At 36.9% G+C, this 22324-nt stretch overlaps 1 protein-coding gene across 3 annotated transcripts in view; it reads left to right on the top strand.

The window, feature by feature from the left end:
- The first annotated feature begins 1186 nt into the window (after nucleotides 1-1186).
- The window catches only part of LOC145279651 (uncharacterized), a 71612-nt gene continuing 50474 nt past the window's right edge, over nucleotides 1187-22324 (top strand). Inside the window, exons 1-2 of one of the 3 annotated variants that reach the window (XM_080130880.1) lie at nucleotides 1187-3219; nucleotides 16903-17415. In XM_080130880.1, the coding sequence (XP_079987006.1) occupies nucleotides 2998-3219; nucleotides 16903-17415 (735 nt within the window). In that variant the 5' untranslated portion in view covers nucleotides 1187-2997. Of the gene's footprint in view, nucleotides 3220-16902; nucleotides 17416-22324 lie in introns of those variants that run through there. The other 2 variants (XM_080130881.1, XM_080130882.1) reach the window with 2 other exon arrangements.

Below are 22324 nucleotides of genomic sequence, written 5' to 3'. Positions count from 1 at the left end.
AGTATTACGTTCCCTAATAAAGATTAATTGCTGAATCAAAGGGATGAAATATATATTAGCTGTAGACACTTAAAACAGTTCACCCTGAATAAATATTGTTACAACCTAGTGAATTCTCCATAGGATTCCATAAGAAAAATTGATGGCATAACAACTGAAATATTCCGGGTTACGTATATAACAAATGTTACTTTATATGCTTTAATAATTGTAATTAAATTAAATGAACTGATTAATTGTTGATTTAAACTTATAAATCGCAGTGAAAGGACAGGAAGACTGTAAAATTTAGTAAGTCAATCTAACTGGACTATAGTTATTAATTAATAATTAAATTTCTATTTATGAATAGTATATTTAATAATATCACTTCCACTGTTTAACTACTAAGGATAAATTAATACGTTTTAGAACCCCAATACCGTTTTATGTCATTGTTTGATGTTAGCGTTAATTTTCATACTTGTCGTCCAAACGTGATATGATTTGTGGATATATTATGTGATGTACGTAACTAATATATATATATATATATATATATATATATGTAAATTTATATATATATGCATATATATATATGTATATATATATATATATATATATATATATATACTTTTACAGAATTTTGTTTGGTGAGATTATGATTCTATATTTTCTTGTAATAGTTTTAAAAAATATTTATTTATTTATCGTGTTCAGTGCGAAATCATTATGTTTAGTAAACACAATTAAATGGTGTAATTAACAGATTTGAGTATAAACATATATCAAATTCCAGTTTAATATAATAAAATTCCAATTGTTTTAAGTGACTGCGTGATTCGAGATAAATTTTTCCTTAAACCTATATATAATTTTATCTTTTCAGAGACATATTTGCATGTGCGCTGAGTAAATATGCGTGTACTATCGTAAATTTTATGCCTTTTCAATGTATAAGGGGTTCGGGAAGTAATTGATTTCTGCTGGTAATAATGAGAGATTTTGAATAGTTTTATCTCGACGATCCAATAGCTATCACTTTGTAAAAGTTAATGTTAATTGACGATTTTTTAATGTTCTATTTTGCCTGATTTCTTTTGGAACAATTTAATATTTAGTTTGCAATACTAACATCGAAACGCTATGTTCTATTATGTTCTAATGCTTGTTTGTATTACGAACTTTTGAAATAAAATATTGGTTTTTAGTTCATTTTATCAATATAGTTTAACTTAATTTATGTGTTTGTGTGTGTGTTTCCTTTTATAAACAATCCTTAATTATTTAGAAGCATTTCTTAATGAATCAACTATGTCAGTTTTCTATTTATTTTATTTTGACCTTTAGTCCTCACATTCCATTAGTAATGTTTCCGACTAAGGAGGAAGAATTGCTGTCTTCTGAGTCAAATTTATCAATCTAAAACTTTAGTTTGTTTATTTTTGTTTGTTTTTACTGTTATTTCACCCCAACAAAGCACATTATCACTTGACGGAAGGGGAGTAATTCGACAGGAATACTATGTAGGGAGTTGAGCAGCGAGTTGTCTATTCACACTACATTTGAACTTCTGCATATCAATACAGATATGGAAGCAGAGGCCCAGAAGAGAATTCCAAAGTCTAGCAGTTCAGGGGAAAAGCTATTAGACTAGAAGGCTGTCCGGTATCTAAGAATCTCTACAGTGTAGGCGTGAATTTTGCAGCTTATTGAGGCAGTCAAGTGTGTTTGCGTTGAGACGGTACAAATGTCCTGAGTTCGGCAGAGAACATTTCATTAAAGTACTTGTAAAACAGGGACGCAACATTTCGGCGATGGAATAAGAGTTGGAGTTTAGCTGATAGTGTTGATTGGACACCCTTTTCTGGACCTTGTTTAAGAGCCACAGACTTGTAGCACCAGTCCAGATATATCAGCAGTACTCTATGTATCGTAGAATTATGGTGTTGTAGATATACAGGATACTCTCAGGTGTGAGTAAATTTCTAGCACGATAGAGCAACCCACCTTCTTTGTAGCAACCCTGGCAACGTCCTCAATGTATTTGATTTAATTCATGTTGCATGTGAATGTTAAGCTTAGGAGTTTAAACGAAGAGTTTTTTTAAATAGTTTTTTTTAAGTCCCTTACATGAAATGGCTTCATGTTTTGTCTGGGGGCGATTTTCATAAAAAACAGCACAATAGATGTATTCAGTAATATTGTCAGAAAAGGTGCGAACTGGCAGTTTATATTCAACTGTGGAAACAATAACACGTGTAAAATTAATTGCATACAATGAATCGTTTGTAATATGTATTGCTCTTCGTAATTGATGGTTGTTACTTCTTGACAGTAGCTTGCCATTTCTTCAAATTGATGTATACTTTCGCAAAATCGTTCGCAGAGGTGACAGGGGAACTTGCCAGTATTTGGTGTTGTTTATGATGAGACTTCACTGTGCACCTTTGAGAGTCTTGTCAAAACGCTTGCTGAATTAGAGACGAAACCAGAGATATTACAGCAATACTTGTGCGGTCTGGAAAGCAGCACAGCCTTATACAATTGTTGGTAATGCCTGACATTGTGTGACCTTATATGCTTTACTAAGCCGGTTTTAGACAGAAGAAATATGCCACAGTTTGTGTGTTTCAGTTCCTGTTGCTATTCGGCAGTAATTGCGAGTTCACCCGGCTTTCTAAGTGCATGCTCTAATACTACATGCTTAAAACGCTTTTCCTCAAATTTTCTGCATCCTTCTGTGATTATTTTTCTCTATTTATTTCGAACCCACTGTAACCCATTGAGATTTATATGTCATGAACCAGGCACAGCCAACACAAAGCAAAGGAAGGTAAGTAATTGAGTTCAGTCAAACCATCAAACTCCCATTGTTTCCTTAATTTATATATGACGTCAAGATAAAAAAAAAAAAATTCTTTTTATGTAGAAACGTGATCTACAATTTCATTTACATCTTTTCCCCATATCTGTTGAATTTTCTTTTTGTATACCTTATGCAGTCGCTAAGCAGATATGGCGGATCAGGCAGACAAGGAACAGAAAGCACCAAAGAATGAAAAACGGGCACCGGAAACTGGACCAGGAAGTCGGATTAACGCACTTCCGTTCCCAATCCAGAGACAGATCAAACGGCGAGATGAATTTGATGTTGATCTGCAATTTTCGACCCAGGGAATGCGAGTCATCCTCGGTGACCTTTTCCTGAATGAAGAAATATGCAAGAAATGCATCGGAGTGAGTCATATTATATCAATAGTTTCTTTTTACGTGCATTTAGATCAGTTGACTGGTTAGTCTATCATGCTTACGTTTGGAATAGAATTTCTACCATCTGCCAGACTTTAGCTTGAAATAGCCTTTTAATCCTTAACCGAGTATAATTAACTTAAACAAATGAAGAAAGAAGTGAAACTAAGTAGTTTTTTATATGTGCGTCCGCGCATTTCTTTATGAGGCTCTGTCCGTCGTAAGTCGGTTAGACTTAAGTTTGAAATACTATTTTGATCAGTAAACGTGTTTTGTGTTAGATGCTTCTATGATTTCTATAAGAGTTTCTGTCTCTTCATCGGTCGGTCACGCTGTCCAATAATCTGTTCCACATAAGTTTGCATTAGATTTGAATTGCTATTTTATTGTTCCTATTTACTTGCCATCCCACGATGGCATGTTAGACACGATGTCGGTTTTTAATGTGGAGAAAATCCAGCTCCTCAAAAAGGGGCATTATAAATAGAATAAAAATAAAAATTATCAAAGTCATGAAGGATTTCTCTTCCACTGACCGAGGAGAGAAAAGGTGAAGTGTGGCATCAGAACAGATACTACACTGTGGTCATTGCTATTTTATTGTTAGACACAAAGTCAAGTAGGGATTTGAAAAGCCAGAAAACTAGACAAAGTGCACTCTGATCTGCAAAAATACCTGAACAATCCCATCGCCATTCCCTGGTAGGAGCGCCTCGGGTGATTGCCAATAAACTAACCTCTTCTCAAAGAGACAAGACAAAGATTTAAAAAGTGGACCTCTTAGGACTATACAGAATCATTCTTAATTAGTACTAGCTTGGGTACCCGGCGTCGCCCGAGTGTTTGGGAGGAGGTGAGCAAAAAAAAGTGGTAGTAGGCAGGCAGGGTCGAACCCGTACCGCGAAAGAGGAAAAGAATGTGAAAAAAGTGACGCCTTTGCTGTTGCGTCTATTACCAAACCGGAAGTGGCGAAGGTTTAAATTAAGGCTAGGCATCGAAAAGAGAGGATGACTTGCGAAAATGTCGGCGAAAAAAGCGACCTCTCATGGTAGGAAAGTGTTCAGTAGAGGGTGAAGGAATTAATGTTTTTAGCCAATTTTTCAATATTTATGGTCCGAAGTGTCGTGCTTCAAAACGATATCAATCGCATGAAAATCCGTTGCCTTTATCAAAAGTTTTAGGCATACATTTATACATGCATACATTTAAACAGACAAGTTAGATTTATATTATAAATGATTACCTTTTTAACATACCTTGAATCTAACATATAAAGTTATCTTGTCGGATTTTTGTTCAAAAATATGTTTTAGAGATGGACGATGTCTACTTATGATTAATTTGTTTGTTAGTTTTACAAAATATCAATGTGACAGGATTATAAGCTGAGTGTGTAAAAAATAAGCTTAGAAATGGAAAATTCTACATAAGTTTAGTTAAGAAAGAAAATGGGAAATTTTCGTTAGAGATTACGTTAGAAATTGAACAGATGTGTACCGGTAGTAATGTGGGATGTACGAGACAGTAAGATAGAAATTTCCTGCCTCTTAGGACTGATAGTTGCAGTGATATGATGCGGTTTTCGAGACTTCCCCCGTCCGATGAATGTATTTCATTTTTATTTACAAAATTTACCGTAAGAATTAAATTAATTCAATTCCAGAGCAATTAATGAGCTTATTTTCTGGGGGGGGTGTAATTTCTTAATATTAAATTAACAGGGTGTATGGTCTTTGGTTTATGATGGAAATAATCAAGAAATGCAAAAGTAATATATTTTCCAATTAACTAAGTGCGGAGATTATCTGGATAGCGGTTCCCCACGCGGGCAATTTAAATTTTGTAGTGGAGATGACACGTAGCAGTAATTTGTTGTCTCTTTTCTTCTCTTTTTCTATTATTACTCTCGTGATCTGTGTTATCTGGTGGCAGCAATTATAAATAAGAATAGCACAAAATCATTTGAGATTGAAAATAAGAAAAGGAAATCTACAAAATTATTAAATAAAGCGAGAAATGGTGATTTAATTGTTTTCGGGAATGGAGATATTCGAATAATAGTGTGACCTGTGAGCCTGCCAAAAGTTTTTTCGGATGGAGTTGTAGATGTCGGTGGACAATACCATAGACTAGACTACTGAAATATATTTTCTAAAATCTGGGAACACAAGCATCTCTCAGATCTGAGAAGGAGACGAAAGATAAATAAAGGTTATTAATTTAGAATTTCTGTATACGATAGGAGTGAGCCGCAGAAACTTTCGATATAAGTAAGGGTAAAATGCAATTTAATGCTTTGCTTTTGCTCGCCTCAGGAATCCACGTGGGTCAATCTGACTTTAATTGCGTCAGCGTCATCTTGTTCCCGCTCATTCAGCTTCAAATATAGGTCTAATACATCCCCCTCCAGGAATAACAGTTTGCCTCTAGGTCCACTTTATTTAGCCAAACTACCACAACGTCTTCGCCATTGAATGGCTTTATCATATTGTTCAGGCCGGTGGCCAAGGCCGGAAATAGCTTGTTTTGCTTTGTTTTTTTTGTTTCGTTTTTTTTTTGTTGTTTTTTGTTTTGTTTTGTTTTTTTGTTGTTTTTTTTTGTTTTTGTTTTTTTTTATTAACTCGTAATAAGTCGTGACAGTGATTCCCCAAACGTGGGGCTAGAAATCCAACAATCGTCAACGGTCACAATCCTACTTCTCAATTCGGGCTGCTTTTACACAGCCTATCTCCCCCATTTGCATGTGTGCGGCGAGATTTCGCATAACCACAGCTTATAAAACAATAGGCGCCATCTTTAATCTCTCTCTTTATCGCCCTACCTCGCCCGACACACATATGTGGTAAGACTTCTGTTTTTTTAACTTAAGACACATTAATCTAAGAAAAAAAAACATGTTGAAAGGCGGATAACTGCGGATTTTTTTTTTTTTTTTTTTTTTACACAGTGATCACCACTTATCAAGGCCCGGAAGCCACTCAGGGATAAGGGTTATTGCAAGTATATTACGTTAGTGTGGAGATTTGATGAAGTGTTTACTTAAGGGGGCGGTTCATTAGGAATTTGTTAACATTAGACTTGAAGACATCCAAGTTGTAGTCCGGAGGGAAGCAGGCAGACGGAACAGAGTTCCACAGGCGTGCAGTTCTAAGAAAGAAGCTTTGTTCATGGAATCCGCGTTTTGATTTAGGCACAGATATAGAGTGGGGGAAATTTTTCACAGTGGATTCAGCTAGACGGGTGTTTTTCGTGAAAGATTGGCGAGGGGGGACCAGGGATTGGAGTTCAGACGAGCACCTGCCATGAAAATAACGATAAAACAAGGATAGGCTCGCAACGTCTCTTCTGTGGGAGAGGAGTTGCAGAATAGAGAAAAGGGCATCCCCCACTAAACCACGAAGTCTATTTTGTACTCTGTCAAGGCATGATAGGCTGTTTTTGGCAGCTCCTGCCCAGATATGGCAACAGTATTCCATCCTTGGACGTACTTGGCTTTTATATAGATAGAGAATTGCATCAGTAGTGAGATATCTTCTGGAGCGGTAGAAGGATCCCACCATCTTTCCAACGACCTTGGCAACAGACTTGATGTACGTGTTCCATTTCAGATCAGGAGTAAAGGTCAAACCCAGAAGCTTGTCAAAATACGGGGCCTCACCCAGACGAGAGCCATCCATCACAATTGATGCCAGATGGGGATCAGAGCGTTTATGATGTAAGGATAGGAGTTTGGTTTTGGATGCATTAAAGGTAACTAGCCACATCTTCCTCCACTGAACCACGCGCTCGAGATCAGAGGAGAGAGAATCAGAGAGAACTTCGTCATTTTTTGTTTTTTTGTTTTTTTTACACAGTGATCACCACTTATCAAGGCCCGGAAGCCACTCAGGGATAATGGTTATTGCAAGTACATTACGTTAGTGTGGAGATTTGATGGAGTGTTTACTTAAGGGGGCGGTTCATTAGGAATTTGTTAACATTAGACTTGAAGACATCCAAGTTGTAGTCCGGAGGGAAGCAGGCAGACGGAACAGAGTTCCACAGGCGTGCAGTTCTAAGAAAGAAGCTTTGTTCATGGAATCCGCGTTTTGATTTAGGCACAGATATAGAGTGGGGGAAATTTTTCACAGTGGATTCAGCTAGACGGGTGTTTTCCGTGAAAGATTGGCGAGGTGGATCAGGGATTGGAGTTCAGACGAGCACCTGCCATGAAAATAACGATAAAACAAGGATAGGCTCGCAACGTCTCTTCTGTGAGAGAGGGGTTGCAGGGTAGAGAAAAGGGCATCCCCCACTAAGCCACAAAGTCTATTTTGTACTCTGTCAAGGCATGATAGGCTGTTTTTGGCAGCTCCTGCCCAGATATGGCAACAGTATTCCATCCTTGGACGTACTTGGCTTTTATATAGATAGCCTTTGATGTGTTGCCGTAGATGGTCGTGTCATCAGCATAGATGTCAACGAATGATTTAAGTATGTGTTTAGGGAGGTCATTGATGTAGATCAGGAAGAGAGTTGGGCCCAGGATTGACCCCTGAAGGACTCCAGCATTTATAACTTTATTGTTTTAAAAAAATCTCAAGTCATGAGTTTTTCTAATATCATATTTTGGATTTATTATTTATTAATCATCTTTCTTTAATTTTGCGAGACATATATAAAACATCACTAGTCTAACCATCACGATGTCTATTTAATTTGAATTTTCCATTTATTTTCAATATTATATATTACTCAAAATTAATTTTAAAATCTTTTCCCAGCTATTTCTGGCATTTGGTTACTCCTTATGTTTTTTGTAGTTGAATTTATCAGGGTTTAATCCTATTTTCCGTAACTATTATTAATATTAAAGTTATTTCTATTTCTCCCTATTCAGTTATAATCATTTGATTCCCGGTATGTTAAGTTGGACACCTACTCAATTATTTAAATATTTCGCCATTTTAAATTTAATGCTAAATTTATGTGTTCTTCCTATATTTTACTATTAGTATATATCGTGGATTCCCTTTATAAATTTATTTCAGCCAGGTTTTAGGCGCGAGAGCAGGAATTTATTTCTTTGAAGATAACTTTGTATAGCATCTAATTTTTTGTTTAAAATTTCTTCTTTAGAATTCTCTATGTAATGAACTTCAAGTAAGCATAAATTACATCTTTTTGATTTGCTAGATTAGTATTTCCTACCCTTATCCACTATTGACCATTTTATGTCGAATGCTTTATTATATTTACGTAGTTCCCTAATCCAATCCCCTAATGCAGTTGTGTTCTTCTTTTTTGTTTTTATTAATTATTTTTGTTTTATTCTCATTTACATTATTATTCCTATCCTATTAGGTTCTTTCTCGGGTCCGGTTTTAAATAATGCAACGTGGCTTCTGAATCTGTCCTTAAACGGACAACTCGTACCCCCAGGTACACTCTCCTACTTTTATCCGCCTTAACTTCACATTTGTATACAATTTCTGGAATTAAGCAATTCCCTCCCAGTGGAAATTCGTTCTGTATTCTACAGTCAGATTTTCTCCCCAAATTTAATTCGCCTGATTTAGTTCTATTATTATTCAACATTTTGTAGATTTTACCATTGTTGGAGCCTATTATAGTGTTTACAAGATTAGCACCGGTCGAGAAAGAGAGTTTAACTGTGTTATTATTAATGATTTTACATAATTTATTTTCTGATGGAAAGTTTTTATCAATTATTTTGTAAAATTCCTTGGGGATATTATTTTGAATGTGCTCACTGAAAGGTGGGTTAAACCAAAATTGTTTTTGTGTCTATTTCTTCTATTTTTACTCTTATGTGCTTCCTCATTGTTCCTGGCTTCGTTCTTTTTATTCTTCTTATTTTTAAATCTGTTTTCATTCTTCGTGTTTCCTCTTCTTTTCATTGCACATTGTATGAAATCGTGTGTTATTTTTATCATTAACTTCCTCTATGTATTTCATTTTCCCATGGTATACAGATCTAATTAAGGTTTCATTGTACTAATCCTTATTTTTGTTGAATAAATTTTCATTTTGAGATAGCCCAGATATTCTTTTAGATATACTGGAGATAATGGCTTTCTTCGTGTATTTGGGATGATTGGAATTATAATCTTTATAGAATAATGTTTGGTTTGTGATATGGTTCGTAAGTGTTGTCGTTAAGAGTTAGAGTTACGTCTAAAAATTTCACCTTCTTACAATTGCTGTACATCATTATTTCTAAATTATGTGTAGTACTTACCAACAAAACAAACGCCCACGTGTTTGTGCCTTGTATGCATGCGCGACAACAAACTTGGGTTATTATAAGCGGAAGTCTCGAGGTTGTCAGGAATCTACAGGCGCATGCGCAAGATAAGGGATTGAGAGTGGTATAAAAGGCAGGTCGAGTGAGAAGGTTGTTGTTGTTGTTGTTGTCATTGGACGTTACAGTGACGCGTGCGTTAGCAGTTGATTAAGAGGCTGTTTTTTTGTGTGTGTGTGTGTGTGTGTGTGTGTGTGTGTCAAGCGAGCACTTCGGTGTTATGAGTAAAAATACGCACAATAATAATGCACAGCTGGTGAACTGATCGGGGCAGAAATGGCAAGCTGTAAATTTGCAGATTGTGCGCACACACGCACACAGCCGAGAGGAGGCATGAAGCAGAATTGTCCTCCTCTCGTGTTCCAAGTCGTACGTACGACGAACTTTTTTTTAATTCCGACTTTACAAGAACGACTTTTCTTTCTACCCACGTGCACGCTGGCAGAATTTCGTTGTTAGCTTGCTAAGCTTTAATAGCATCATTGCTCAACGCATGCACTATCACGCCTTAAAAAAAAAGCCGGTTATTTAAATTCTAGGATCGACAACATGAACGTAGTCGTTTTTACATCGCATACGTGTCACGATTGTTGTGCTTTGTTGCTTTTTAGCAAAAAGAAAAAAAAAGCACGTTATCTCGGATTAAAAAATAAAAAAATTTTGGTGCTTGTTCAAAGAGGCGACAGATCGATTTTTTTTAATATGAGCTTTTAAGCACGTCGAAAAAATATACAAAAATTACCAAAATTCGTGTAAAAAAGTTACTCAATTTTTTGGTGAAAATTGCAAAAGCAGGGGACATAATTCAATGCATATTTTAGATTACATCGTAATGGCGCCCAATATGTGTAGCCGATATGGAAAGACTTTAATAAATGTGTACGTGGACCAAGTGCCTTGTTCAGCTCTTCTCGACTCCGAGTGCTCACACACCATCATGAGTGCCAAGTTGTGTCGAAACTGAACAAAGCAGAACATCAAAGTAACCACAATAGGTGGCAATACGCAAGCTTGCTGTGGAGCCGGAACTGTCAAAGTCCACACAGACTCTGGTGTGGCCGTAGACATTAATGTGCTGGTGATGCGAGGGGATTTGCTGGGATTCGATGTACTGTTGGGATATGATGCTATTAAGGCACTGGAGGGAGTGGTTATCGGCAGAGATGGGACTGTGCGATTTTTGGAAACCCCAGTGTGTGCTGCAGTTCACATTGATCGGCCTGATTTTAAGGTGGACTACGACCCTCACCAAAAAGCATGGACTGCATCGTGGAAGTGGACAGAAGGAAGGGCGCCAACCGAACTCAAGAATAGCATTGCAGAGTACTCGATACCCGACAAGGCCCGTAATGAATACGAGAAGGAACTTGAGGCATGGATCCAGGATGGATGGCTGATCCCCTACCCCAACAAGCTGGGACCACCCAAGGGTCTGATTCCCTTAATGGCGGTAGTCCAGCATAACAAATCAAAAGTTCGTCCGGTGCTGGACTATCGTGAACTCAATAGATACATTGAGACGTACACTGCCGATGCTGACGTGTGCGCCAGCAAGCTGAGATAATGGCGCCAGAAGGGCTCCAATGTGTCTATAGTAGACTTGCGGAAGGCTTATTTGCAGGTGCGAGTGGATGAGACATTGTGGCCGTTCCAGATATGGGGTCAGAGATACTGCCTTACTCAACTTGGCTTTGGGCTGAATGTGGCACTGTAAATCATGAAGACCATCGTAAATGCAGTGTTGTCCCAGGAAAAGACCACTGAGGACGCAACATCGGCCTATATTGACGATGTGTACGTCAATGAAGACGTACAATCTGCGTCGCACGTCAGAGAAAAGTTAGCTCAATTCGGGTTGGAGTGCAAGGATCCCGAACGTCTGAGGGATGGAGCACGGGTATTAGGATTGGACGTTTGCGGGAAAGACGGTACCTTACGATGGAGGTGTGGCAGTGAGATTCCAAACATCCCTGATGTTATTACGCGGTGGACTATTTTTTCTTGTGTGGGAAACTTATTGGTCACTTACCAGCGTGTGGTTGGCTCCGAGCAGCTGTGGGTGTCATCAAACGCAGGGCAAGTTTAGTAACTACAGGTTGGGATGATGTATCTGATGATGCTCTTCTAACTCTGATAACGACAGAACCCCTAGAGAGAGTTAACAAGGAGGACCCTGCCCGTGGAGAATGGTGTGTCGATGGGGACACTGTGAATGTGTGGGTTGACGCTAGTTCTTTGCCATTGGGAGTGTTATTGGAGCAACGTGGAAATGTAATTGAAGACGCGTGCTGGCTGTGACCCGTGAATGATGCTCAACACATCAACCTGGCGGAACTGGATGCTGTTGTGAAGGGTTTAAATCTGGCACTGCAATGGCAGTCAAAGAAGTTACACTTGTACACGGATTCTCTCTGCATCTACCACTGGGTGTCCGACACTCTTTCGGGACGAACGAGAGTCCGCACTAAGGCAGCCAGTGAAATGTTAATCCGGCGGAGGCTAAACACCCTGAAGAGTCTGGTATCAGAGTATGACCTGTCGGTGAGTGTAACGCTCGTGGCATCACACTGTAATCGTGCAGACTAACTAACCCATGTGCCTCACAAATGGTATGAAGCTGTGAAGACAGGCGTGGAGTTTGCTGCTCGATCTTGTGCAGTTGGCGCGATTAGCTCATGCTAAATACAAATGTGCAGAGTGGATATCCAGGTATCAAAAGAACTTTGTATTTTGCGAGGCGTGTGGACCCGGCAGTGACAAGGGCGGGTGTCAGGCAGATCATCAAGCACTGTGAGGCATGCCAGTCTATCGATCCTGCACCTGAGCAATGGCAGAAGGGGCGATTGGAAGTTGATCATGTGTGGCAACGATTAGCGATGGATATTACCCATTACAGTGGTAAGCCCTTTCTAACCCTTATCGACTGTGGACCCACTCATTTTGCAGTGTGGCGGCAAATGATCAGGCAGGACTCAGCGAATGTTGTCCGCCAACTGTCATCTATCTTTTCTGAGCGAGGTGCGCCGGAAGAGATATTGACGGACAACGATGCTGCTTTTTGTAGCCACCAAGTTCGGCAGTTGTTGAATGAGTGGGGTGTCCGACTACGATTGCGATGTGCTCATGTGCCATCAGGGAATGGCATTGCTGAGAGGAGCCATCGCAGCATCAAGAGAATTGCTGCCAGAAAGCAATGCACCATTACGGAGGCCACGTATTGGTATAACATCACACCAAAGGATGGGAAGACACTACCAACAGCACCGGCCAATGCCATACACAAATACCGTGTTAGGATAAAGTGCATTGACACTGTCCAACCAATCGACGAGGAGAGTCATGACAAATACAAGGTAGGGGATCCAGTTTGGGTTAGACCCCCTGGAAACCGGTGCACCACCAAGTTCAAGCGAGGACGAATATCTGGAGTGGTCAGCCAGCAGTCAGTCCTTGTTGATGGAACCCCACGCCACGTGCGCGATCTTCGCCCAGCTAGTGAAGTACATCCCACAACTACAGAGAGCGATGAATCATCAGATGATGAGCTGCTGATGAGTGAGGTCACCGAGCAAGAGAGTGGTAGTTGTAGTTCGTCTGATCAGGCAGGATCAGAACCAGAACCAGAATCACACTCAGAACCAGAACCAGAAGCTGAATCCGAGATTGTAAATACCACCCTTCGCAGAAGCCAACGAACTAAGAGGCCACCCCCGGAGTGCACTCTATGTGATCATCAGATCAGGGGGGAGTGTAGTACTTACCAACAAAACAAACGCCCACGTGTTTGTGCCTTGTATAGGCATGCGCGACAACAAAACTTGGGTTTTTATAAGCGGAAGTCTCGAGGTTGTCAGGAATCTACGAGCGCATGCGCAAGAGGAGGAATTGAGATAGTGGTATAAAAGGCAGGTCGAGTGAGAAGTTTGTTGTTGTTGTTGTCATTGGACGTTACAGTGACGCGTGCGTTAGCAGTTGATTAAGAGGCTGTTTTTTTTTTGTGTGTGTCAAGTCGCGCACCTCGGTGAAGGTGAAGGTCATATTATGTTCATTAAAGAATAATTTAATATTCTTCCTAGTTTTTCTATAATCTGATCACTTGAGTTAACTAGAATTAATGCATCATCCCTATATAGACCCTCATTTAACCCGGTACCTTTTTATTTATCTTCTTTAGTATATATACACCTACCGGGTCAGTTAACTCCGGAGAGTCCGGTTTCCGTCGTTACATCAAAGCGGTTCTCTCTATCATTTTTTGTACATAATTCATCCTTATATCTAAATAGGGTTTTCCTGGCTAGTTTAATAATCTCTATTTCTAGTTTTGATATGTTCGTTTCATTTTCTGCTAATTTTAGTGATTTCTCAAATAAGAGTAATAAGAGTCAATTTCAAACATAATGAATTTACTGTCTTTGTTTTGTTTTGTTTTCTGGAACCAATTTATTACCTCCCCAAAAAGAAATCCGAAGTTTATGTTTAATTCTAAGTTTAAGAGATGGAATAATTATGTCGAATATTTTCTTACTTATATTACCTAAATAAGAAACGTATCGTGCGATTAATCTCATACAAGGTTTATTGTTGAAGTCAGGTTTTGATCTTTTAGCAAAACTCTAGGGTTGAAAGGGGTATATACTGCCATTTTATTCAGAATATTAATTTTTTACATAGTTTCAATGCTTGTAAATTTATGCTATAGAGATCCTCGTTATTTGCCTTTTTATATTTTATTAAGTTCGCCTTGAATAAGATTATCATATGTTCTGAAGTTCATAGCATAAATGTTCATGGTTTTATCTGTTAGAACTATAATGTTGGATTATTTTTAATGTTCTGTTTTTGATTTTCATTTTAGCGTTCAATTACCTGTGCTTTTTAAATCCTTCACCAAGTTTAGCATGTCTAATTCAAATTTTCTCAGTGCTTGTATCTGTGGTGGGCAAATCCTACTTTTAATATATAATTATATTATCATTCAAACACTGCCGTGTTTGAATATATGGTTAAGTGGAAGTTTTAGTCATTTAGAACTACTTTAAAGCTTCTACGGCTCACTCATTTTTCGACCAAATTTCCAACAATTATTACAGTTTATATATCACCTTCTCAACTATATTGTGAAAAAAAATATTTTCATTTTTTGTTCAGTAAAACAAAAGTTATGGTTAATTTTCTGGTGTTCAAAATCCTAAAAAATATAAGGAGGTGGGCGACGGTTTTATGACTGGTTTCCATAGCAACTACGTCGCTTAAACAACTACTGTTACTACTAATTCACTAATGAAAGCATGAAAGCGAGATAATTGGGGGAATTTTATTGAAAGCAGACACGAGTGTCGTACATTGTTATTACATATATGCTTATGGGGGGAAATAAGACTGCACTCAAACAAAGAACAAGTGAATTTATTGGAAGCCTGGAAAAATCATGGATTACAATAGAAAAATACGAGCAAGAAAAGTAATATGGTTAAGATTAAACATGGAAAAGTAAAGGACTAGTTGTTAAAACTGGAAAAAAAGGACAAGATATTCTACTAAAAAATATAATAAATTTATAACTTAAAATATTGCAGCATAAAGATTTTTCTATTCAATTTATAACATTATATAATCAATTCTTTATGCTGCAATATTTTAAGTTATAAATTTATTATATTTTTACTAAAATATCTTGTCCTTTTCTTTTCCAGTTTTTACAACTACTCCTTTACTTTTCCATGTTTAAGCTTAGCCATATTACTTTTCATGCTCGTGCTCGCATTTTTCTATTGTAATATAATATTATATATATTACTAATATAATTAGGTCAGAAACACGTCTGAGTCTAAGGCAGTATAAAGATTAACAATTTAATGAAATTTAAATCCTAAAATAGAAATACAAAAATAGGGTGTCACAAAAAATTTCACAGGCATCAGAAAATAATTTAAATAAAAACATGGTGAGGCGGATTCTATTGCTTGGTACCGTTAATAACAGGATGAAAATTTATGCAGGTACGTATTGGCCTTTGTATCTTTTTTCAAATTGTCTGATGAAATACCAATCTGGAATATTTTTGAACAACTTAAAGTTTAAAATTGCTGAATTATATTGAAACAATAGTAACACTATTGAAAAAAGTATTATGCAAATTCTGTTTTCCTTGTTATCGTGGTTTTGAATATATATATATATATATATATATATATATATATATATATATATATATATATATATATATATATATATATATCGATTACAGAACTGATAATCATGAGGTTTAATATTTGAGTCAATTTACTTGAATTAATTTTTATTAGTATATGTACATTGCTATTGGTTGATATATTTTAATATATTAAACTTTTGGTTAAAATTTATTAATAAGATTTATATATATATATATATATATATATATATATATATATATATATATATATATATATATATATATATGAGCAAACAGTTGATAAAATAGGTTAAAAAACACTTTGAAAAAGAGTTAAAAACATATTTAATCTGAAAAGGAAACACTTGATAAGTGGATAGTCCTTAATCCGCGGAGTTTCGAAGAAATACTTTCCTTCTCATCAGAGGATAGGAATTATTTTATTTTATTTTATTTTATATATATATATATATATATATATATATATATATATATATTCTTGTACATCATAGCCCTGGAATTTTCCATACTCGCCACGCTTGACCTGTGGGTTGGCGAAGGTATTTATCCCATACCTGGAGGAGTTTGCTAGATGGCCGTCGGCACTTGGTGCTCATCCGCCCTTAAATAGCTCTGGATAGAAATAGATGGCTAAAGTCCAGGGAGGGGTTCCTCATATATATATATATATATATATATATATATATATATATATATATATATATATATATATATATATATAATATCGCTTCAACGGGAACAGGCACACATTTTTATGCTCATTTTAAAAAATATTAGAAAGCAAAATAAACAAGCCAATGACAAACACGCACGTGCGCACACACTCGCGCGGCATACACAATAATCAATAGGACTCGTGACCTGAAATCAAGCAGACAAAATATTTGATAAAATTTTTATTTATAATTTTATTACAAAATCATAACATTTAGGTAGTGATTTTCAATTTTCAATTTGTTTAATGCGCTTTATATTTTATATTAAGATGCTGCCCTTTTGCTAAAGCATGACGATTTGTGGAAAATGATGAACATATGCAGTAACATACTTCTTTTACTGTTGAGCATTTGCACAAACAACAATTGTTTTATGTTTCTTACATCTGGGTTTACGTCTTTTTATCCATGTGCCATGCTACACAATGTACACAAATATAATTTCTATTCTTTGATTTATGTTTTTGGTTAGCTGTATGCCTATAACAACCGCATAAAGAAGATGAGCCCTGATGTGGGCAACCTGAAGAGACTCGAAACCCTTAACATCAAAAACAATATTTTCACCGGCATACCGTCAACGATCAGTACCCTCACTAATCTGATAATAATTGATATTACCAATAATTTGATAGGGTCTTTGCCGGCCAATCTGCATAAATGCTCTGTTTTACGCAAGTTATATGCCTCACGGAACCGCATTGGGAAACTGCCACCCAACCTACATCTGATTGAAACCCTCGAAACTGTGGAAGCTTCTAACAATCTCATCAAGACCTTGAAGAAAACGATCTATATGAGCCCGGCCGATTTCGACCTCAGCAACAACCGTCTACAGCAACTTCCGGAAGTGGCTTGCAAGAAGAATAAGACGACTCTGATGACCATTTTGAACGTGTCTCATAATTTGATCACTAAAGTACCCAATTCCATAAACAAGGCGCCATCGTTAACCTATTTAGATTTATCATATAATCAGCTTCAGGTAAGGTTTAATCTCACTTCTTTTTTCTTTTGTCTTTTTTCTTTTCATATAAAAACTTTAAAAAACTTTTCCAAATAGTAGAACCAAATTTAAAATGGCCTCTATTACAAATCTTTACAAATAAAAAGTTACTATATTTTCCATAAATCCCCATAATCAGACTCATCATTATATTATGCTTTATTCAAGTTAGAGTTAAACACCGAAACAAAATTGACATTTTTTCGATAATATTAGGTGAAACTAAATTTAAAGTCTCGATCCCTGTTAAATGAATAATAAATTTCATCTAGAAAATAATATTTTAATATTTTATATTTAAAAGAAAAATGCAATATTTTTCTAAAATAAAGGAAGTAATTCTGTACCCAAGAATTATTACTCTTGTTTTACAAGCAAAGTTATCTTCCCCTATATTGGAAAGACAATGAATGGGAAATATTCAATGGAGGTTCGTTTAGCAACAGACAAATAATTCTTCATTTCAAATCAGTTCCCTTTTAAATTACAATTTATATAATAAATTATTATTATTATTATTATTATTATTATTATTGTTGTTGTTGTTGTTGTTGTTGTTGTTGATGATGATGATGATTTATATCGCATCGTTAATTATTTTTTATATTTGTGTCTTACCATTGATAAAATCAAGTTTTTAACAATTTCGATTACGTCATTCGCGACCTACATCTTGTACGTAGGGTTTTTTTTTTTTAATTACATTTTTCACCCCAAACAAGGCAAATTGCCACTTTGGTGTAGGGGGCTACTATCCGAGGCAACAACTACTGTGGTACTATGTAGGGATTTAGGCAGCAAGATGTCGGTTCACGTTACACTTGAACTTCTGCACGTCAGTACTGTTGGGGAAGCAGGGACCTGGAATGGAATTCCAGAGTCTAACGGTTCTGGAGAAGAAACTATTGGAGTAAAAAGATCTTTTACATCTAGGGATCTCTACAGTGTGGGGTGGGATTTAGCAGCCTGTCAGGTTTGTCGAGGGTGCTCACGTAGTGGGGGCACAAGTGATTGCAGTTCGTCAGAGCATTCACCACTAAAATACTTGTAGAAAAGGCAGACGGATGCAACATTTCGTCGATAGGACAGAGGCTGAAGCTTAGATGCCAGTTCAGGGCCTATCAGGTTTGCGACTCTCTTTTGAACCTTATCAAGGAGCGAGAGACTAGTAGCAGATGCACCAGCCCAGATGTGGCAGCAATACTCCATACATGGGCGAATGGTGGCCTTATAGAGGTACAGGATACTTTCGGGTGTTAGTAGTTTTCTAGCACGGTAGAGAGAGCCCACCTTTCTTGCAGCGGCCCTAGCAATGCCTTCAATGTAATTGTTCCAACTCATGTTTCCTGTGAACGTTAGGCCAAGGAGTTTGAAAGGCGTACTTTCAGATAAAGAGTCGTTGGCCATTGCTATGGGTGGTAGAGAGGGTTTCTTGTAATTATTGAATGAAACTAGTTTAGTCTTGGCAGCATTGAACGCGACCAACCACTTTTGTCCCCATTCCACTACAGATTGGAGGTCTTCCTCTAGTGTTTCTGCCATTTCTTTAGAAATGTGTTCATTCGTCTTCCTGTCGTGCCTGCCATAGAGTGTAGTGTCATCAGCATATATACCCATCTTAGAGGCAATTTTGTCGGGGAGGTCATTTATGAATATCAGGAACAATAGAGGTCCAAGGATAGAACCTTGGGGCACCCCCGCATTTATATCATACTGTTTAGATGTACGACCGTCGAGGACAAACTGGATTTTTCTCTTGTCCAAGAAGGATTTAATTATGTTAAGTATTCTACCGGTGATACCGTATGATCTGATTTTCCTGAGGAGACCCTCATGCTATATCCTGTCAAAAGCCTTAGATATATCTAGAGCTACCGCTCTGCCCTCCCCCGCTTTGTCCAGTGAATGGTGTATACGTTCAGAGATCACAGTTAGGATGTCTGCTGTGGAACGGGCTTGTCTAAATCCATATTGCTTGTCAGTCAGTAGTTTAGCATCTGTAAGATGATGGACTAGAGCATGGTTAATTATGGTCTCAAATATTTTGGCAAAAAATGGGAGGGGGCTAATGGGGCGATAATTTGATGGGTCTGTCCTTTCCCCAGAATTCTTGAATACTGGTACAACAGAAGCAGTTTCCCAACAACCCGGAAAGCAAGCTTCATTAAGGCATTTGTTGTAGAGTTTCGAGAGAACTGGAGCTACTTCGGCTGAGCACTTTTTTAATAGCACAGCTGGGATAAGATCGGGTCCACATGCTTTTGAAGTGTCAAGGTTTTTTATGATAGCATGCACCTGAGCAAGGGTGGTTTTCAGATCGTCTAGCGTGGCGTCTGTCCGCATAGGAAAGTCAGGTAGTGGGTGGTTGGAAGGGTCCAGTGTGGAGTTGGAGGCAAACCGACTAGCAAGCATGTTAGCCTTGTCGGTTGCTGAGGAGACAACTTCGTGATTGTTGGTTAGTGGATGAATTGTGGATTGCCCATTATTTACTACACTGTTGTAGATTTTCCAGAAGTCTCGAGTTCCTAGTTTTTGTGCTTCGATGCGCTTTTTAGTGGTTTCCGTAAATTCTCTCTTAGCTGTCGCTATTTCTTTCTTAACGTTATTTCTAGCTTCTATATACTTCAGTCTGTTTGAACTGGACTTATGTCAGTTAAACCTACGGTATGCATGCTGCTTTTGAGCAATGGCAGTTGCACAAGTCGACGTAAACCATTGGGGAGAGTGGGGCTTACTATAGAATTCCCGCATGGGAACATGCGCTTCGATTGCAGTTTTGAACCAATCAGTGGTCTCGTTTGCGCATTGTTCAGCAGGGAGAGAGAAAATATTTCTCCATGGGGCATCTCTAATTAGTTCCCTGATGGCTTCCCAGTCAGCCTTTTTATAATATCTCGTTGTTTTGAGCACTGGCTCTTCAGTTTTGGCTCTAGAGTTAAGGGCGATTTCAACTATTATCACTGCATGATCAGCGTTCCCGAGTGGGCTGTGGGCCTTCGTTATGCAATCATCGGGAACTGTGGTCAAAAACAGATCTAGAAGTGATGCGTGTTATTCTTATTGTTAAGGTAATAAAAGTTATATTTTTCTTATGTTGTACATAAGTAAACACAAACATTTTTGATAAAAAGAATGATATACATTTTGTAAAAGTAGAATTTCATAAAAAGATAAACGCCGTACATTTCTCAACTTGTGTTCAACTTTCGACATCAAATAAGCAATTACTTTTGAATAAGATATTAACTCATATATTTCTGATAATAAATCGCATACCATGTTATCAAGTTAAATTCTTCCACGTTTAGGTAAATTCTGTTATCCAAGCAAAGAAAAGAAATTGTTTTAAAAAGAAAAGCAAAAGACAAGCAGAAATTATAAATCTGATTAAAAGTAGGAAGTATTTCGAAAATTAAAAAAAAAAAACAAATAAAAAAACAAAGATGGAACTAAACAGATAAATTAACTTGAAAATAATCATTTTATTGTGAGTTAAATGTTTGTGGTAGTAAATATATTGTTTTGTGTAATGTTTACTAGTAACGGAATGATATCAATGACACCTGATTTGTGACGTAGAATGTTGTTGCGTATAGAATGTGTAACGGTCATGAAACTAGATCTAAATCTGATACAATTATGTATATTTACATTTTGATATGAACTGGTATCATTTAATAGAATTTATTAGCATTTTTCTGGTATTTTGCTGAATGGGGTGGAGGTTAGAAGACGCCATGTTTTATTTTTCAAATTCATTTTTTAATCGTTGACCAATTAAATTTCATTATTATTGAATAGGCTTATGATAAATCAATCAAAGTATTATTTTAAAAAAGACCAGAAGCTGACGGGATCGATCTGTATTTACTTAGGGGGGTCATAGTGGGTGACAGATAATATAACGGAATGAAGAAATGTAACAATCAAGGTATGTGCTTAAAATGTATCCAATGAGAATTTCCCGATAATTGATGGCTTTAGGTTTTTGTGAGCGAGTTACTCCTACCTCCAATAAGTGTAACTTGTGGGGAGAGGCGAATTGGGAGGGATTAATGTTTATAATCCTATGGTGATTAAATTGACAAAAAAAAAATCACCTCATATATATATATATATATATATATATATATATATATATATATATATCACCTCATATATATATATATATATGAAATTTATTTATATGAAATTTATTTATACAGTTTTCGACGATAATTCTTGGCCTGAAGATGTAGTCCCCCAACGCAAGTGATTACAGAAACATGTATGCACATATGCAGCCATCAATGTTTGTATAAATAAATTTCATATACCTGCTCTGTTTACTCATTGAGCACTCTTTGGTAGACACATGTTGTTTCATTGGATGTACTTCTAGGAAACTAAACTTCTGTTTTGTAATACCTTTTTTTGTTTTTTTCAATTTTTCTTCTTATTTTTTTTTGTATATACATCGAAGGTACGGATGTATGGTCCTAGCATTTTTTTTCGGTAACTTTTAACTTTTCGTGTACTCATTTATACATCTTCAGGAATTTGTGTGAGAGGCTCGCTACGAATTATGGGTAGGTTTATTTAAATAGTAGTTGGGTTCGAACGAAGGTGCAAGTGAGAGCCAGTGGATCTGCTGTCGACGGTAGGAGGGTTAGTATCATGGGTAACAGCCAGTTCTAGAGTTAGTGCCAGGAATGGGTTGGGTGTTAGGAGCGGGAGAGTTATGCAAGCCATTTAAGGGTGTTGGTACTATTTCGGAATGCGATCTGATTTAAGGTAGATTTTTGCGTTTTTATATAAATAGCTTCAAGGATTTTTAGCTCCTTAACATTTGTTTCGTGGTGTAGTATTTTTGTGTTGTTGATTAAAATTTGTGAAAAAACAACAAACA

The sequence above is a fragment of the Euprymna scolopes genome, chromosome 7, assembly GCF_053919585.1.
Source record: "Euprymna scolopes isolate OS-2025 chromosome 7, ASM5391958v1, whole genome shotgun sequence".
NCBI lineage: Eukaryota > Metazoa > Mollusca > Cephalopoda > Sepiida > Sepiolidae > Euprymna > Euprymna scolopes.
This window is presented reverse-complemented; position numbering and strand designations above follow the sequence as displayed.